Source organism: Myotis myotis, unplaced genomic scaffold (genome assembly GCF_014108235.1).
Source record: "Myotis myotis isolate mMyoMyo1 unplaced genomic scaffold, mMyoMyo1.p scaffold_m19_p_21, whole genome shotgun sequence".
NCBI lineage: Eukaryota > Metazoa > Chordata > Mammalia > Chiroptera > Vespertilionidae > Myotis > Myotis myotis.
This window is the reverse complement of record NW_023416326.1, coordinates 3132360-3135814: the sequence shown is the minus strand read 5'-3', so window position 1 is coordinate 3135814 and position 3455 is coordinate 3132360. Positions and strand designations below refer to the sequence as shown.

Here is a 3455-nt window from a genome sequence, read left to right as displayed (position 1 = left end):
CTGAGGAAGGAATGCAAAGGAGAGAAATGTAGGAGTCGCCGTCCGGAGCGCCCTGTGCGCAGCCCAGTGCGCGCAGAGTGGACGGGGCGGGAGGCCTTGGGCAGGACAGGTGCAGCCACAGGCGGGCGGTGACCCTCGCTCCACCCTGGCCCCTCCCGCGGGCCACTGGGCCTGGTCGGGAGGGGCCGCCCGGCCCGGGAGACACTCCATATACGGCCGGCCCGCGGGACCTGGGCGCGGGCCAGGCCGCTCCTTCTATGGGCAGCGCAGGGGACCCGGGCGGGGGCCCAGGCCACCGAACCGGCCGAGGGAGGGTCTCAGTGCCCAACACCCAAATATGGCTCGAGAAGGGGAGAGACATTCCTACGGGCGGCGCGGGGGAGGGAGGGGAGCGCCCACGGGCTATATAAGCCCTGAGCGGGGGCGCCCTCGGCCACCGCAGCGGACAGCGCCCCGAGAAGCCTCGCTTCCCTCCGTGGCAACCAGGGCCCCAGCCGGAGAGCGACAGGTGTAGCCACCGCCCAGGTAGGGCAGGAGCAGGAAGGGGACCGAGGGACAGGCCCCACCCACTCATGGATCAGCCCCACGCCCCGCGCCCTGCGCCTCGGCCCCCGGAGCCACGCGCTCCTGGTCTAAAGAGGAGACGCGAGACAATCAATCAGCCTTTGCATAATGTCTCCAAAGTCTGCAGATCCATCCCCCTGCCGGCCGCTCCGCCCGGCTTTAGCGTGCGCCCGGGCGCATGAAAGGTTTTGTCTCAACGTCCCCAAAGCAACTTCCTCCCAACCGAGCGCCAGAGCCAGGGGGCAGCCAGGCCTGGGCTCCCCGGCTCGGCTCCCAGGAGGTGAGGGGCGCTCGGTGCTGAGTCTGGAACGTGCGGGGCCGTTCCTCCCGGGAAGGGGCATCGAGGCCCTTCCCACCAGCTCCCTCCGCCCTCACCCGCGCCCGGCGAGTGGGCATCGGGGCCTCATCCTCCCGGGGTGCGGCCCCCGCCTGGAGCGGGTGGGCGCTGGCGCCCGGCTCCGGCCCGCAGCGAAGGCACAGGGTCTCCGGGGACGCTGTGCGCGTCGGGGCCCGGGCTGGAGAGATTCCCAGTGTGGGCTCCACCTGAGTCCCTCTCCCAGGCTCAGCGCAGCCCGGCCGGGGGAGCGCAGCCGGAGGCCGTCCCTGCCCGGTTCCCCTGGTGTGAAGCGCGCGGCGGGGCTGGGCGTGTCCGTCGGTCCCTCCGGCCGCAGGGCGCTCGGGCGGGCGGGCGGCGGGGCCTCCTGAATCCACGGGCCCTGCATCTCCGCGGCCCTTCTGTCCTCGCAGAAACCAAACACCATGTGTGACGAAGACGAGACCACCGCCCTCGTGTGCGACAATGGCTCCGGCCTGGTGAAAGCTGGCTTCGCCGGCGACGACGCCCCCAGGGCCGTGTTCCCCTCCATCGTGGGCCGCCCGCGCCACCAGGTCAGGCTGCGCCTCGGCGGAGGGGGCTGGGCCGGGGTCCCCGCGGGGGTCCAGGCGACGGGGCGCTGAGCGCTCGTGTCTCCGCTCCGCAGGGCGTCATGGTGGGCATGGGGCAGAAGGACTCCTACGTGGGCGACGAGGCGCAGAGCAAGAGGGGTATCCTGACCCTCAAGTACCCCATCGAGCACGGCATCATCACCAACTGGGACGACATGGAGAAGATCTGGCACCACACCTTCTACAACGAGCTGCGCGTGGCCCCCGAGGAGCACCCCACGCTGCTCACCGAGGCGCCCCTGAACCCCAAGGCCAACCGGGAGAAGATGACCCAGATCATGTTTGAGACCTTCAACGTGCCCGCCATGTACGTGGCCATCCAGGCCGTGCTGTCCCTCTACGCCTCCGGCCGTACGACCGGTGAGTGCCCGCCCCCCGCCCCCCAATGCGCACCGGCCCCCGCAGCCGCAACCGGAGCGCACGGGGCCGCCGGCCTCACTCCCCCCCCGCCCACGGGCCGCCCCGCTCACCCTGCCCCGCCCCCGCAGGCATCGTCCTGGACTCCGGCGACGGCGTCACCCACAACGTGCCCATCTATGAGGGCTACGCGCTGCCGCACGCCATCATGCGCCTGGACCTGGCGGGCCGCGACCTCACCGACTACCTGATGAAGATTCTCACCGAGCGTGGCTACTCCTTCGTGACCACCGGTGCGCGGCGGCCGGGCATCCTGGGCGGACGGGGCGGGCGGGCGCAGGGCGGGCGGCGCGCGGGTCCCGGGCTCCCGCGCTGAAGGCTCCCCTCCGGCCCTGGTCCCCCGCAGCCGAGCGTGAGATCGTGCGCGACATCAAGGAGAAGCTGTGCTACGTGGCCCTGGACTTCGAGAACGAGATGGCCACGGCCGCCTCCTCCTCCTCCCTGGAGAAGAGCTACGAGCTGCCCGACGGGCAGGTCATCACCATCGGCAACGAGCGCTTCCGCTGCCCGGAGACGCTCTTCCAGCCCTCCTTCATCGGTGAGCCCCCCTCCTGGGCCCGGCCCGGCACAATCCTGCCCGGCCCAACCCGGCCGGCCCGGCCCGTCTCCGGGGCGCGCGCGCGGGTCCCACCACCTCCCCGCCCCCGCTCACGCTCCCCCGCGCGCCCCCCAGGCATGGAGTCGGCGGGCATCCACGAGACCACCTACAACAGCATCATGAAGTGCGACATCGACATCCGCAAGGACCTGTACGCCAACAACGTCATGTCGGGGGGCACCACCATGTACCCGGGTATCGCCGACCGCATGCAGAAGGAGATCACGGCGCTGGCCCCCAGCACCATGAAGATCAAGGTGAGCGGCCGCCCGCGCCCCTGCCGCCCGCCCGCGGGTCCCGGGCCGCCCCCAGACCTGACGCGCCCCTGTCTTTGCAGATCATCGCCCCGCCCGAGCGCAAGTACTCCGTGTGGATTGGCGGCTCCATCCTGGCCTCGCTGTCCACCTTCCAGCAGATGTGGATCACCAAGCAGGAGTACGACGAGGCGGGCCCGTCCATCGTGCACCGCAAATGCTTCTAGGCCCCGCGCGCCCCCGGCGCGCCCCTTCTCCTCAGGACGACACCGCTGCGCAGCGGCCACCGCGGCGGCAACTTTGTCTCCAGCCGCTGCCGTCGCGGCCGCCGCAAACCGACACAGTGTTTATACCGTGTACAGACATTAACTTATTTACCTCATTTTGTTATTTTTCAAACAAAGCCCTGTGGAAGGAAAAGCAACACTTGAAGCATTAAAGACAGCCACTCTGTTATGCTGCGTCGAGTTCTTTGTCGTGTTGATGGGCCGGGGTGGGGGGCGGCTGGGGGAGGGGGGGTGCCAAGAGGGACCCCCTTTTCTTGCGTCACGTTCCACAATTACTAAGTGCGACCCTTACCAGACCTTAAGTCTCCCCGAGGTCACGATTTCCCCTCTGGATCCCATCCATGCTCCAAACTGGCGGGCGCGTCGGGCCCCACTGACCCGGGGCGAGCG

General features: G+C 69.8%; 1 protein-coding gene across 1 annotated transcript; it reads left to right on the top strand.

Moving 5' to 3' along the window:
• Positions 1-372: 372 nt before the first annotated feature.
• ACTA1 (actin alpha 1, skeletal muscle) lies at positions 373-3237 on the top strand. Its single transcript, XM_036355047.1, has 7 exons — positions 373-525; positions 1312-1452; positions 1545-1869; positions 1998-2159; positions 2273-2464; positions 2600-2781; positions 2862-3237. Exons 2-7 carry the CDS (start codon positions 1324-1326, stop codon positions 3003-3005), a joined length of 1134 nt encoding a protein of 377 aa, XP_036210940.1. The 5' UTR covers positions 373-525; positions 1312-1323; the 3' UTR covers positions 3006-3237.
• Positions 3238-3455: the final 218 nt, after the last annotated feature.

Bases quoted from the DNA above. Each gene is read 5' to 3' on its own strand.
- ACTA1 (XM_036355047.1), top strand. From the start codon at position 1,324: ATGTGTGACGAAGACGAGACCACCGCCCTCGTGTGCGACAATGGCTCC. The intron at 2,465-2,599 runs GTGAGCCCCCCT...CGCGCCCCCCAG, and splicing joins CTTCCAGCCCTCCTTCATCG to GCATGGAGTCGGCGGGCATC. The intron at 2,782-2,861 runs GTGAGCGGCCGC...CTGTCTTTGCAG, and splicing joins CCAGCACCATGAAGATCAAG to ATCATCGCCCCGCCCGAGCG.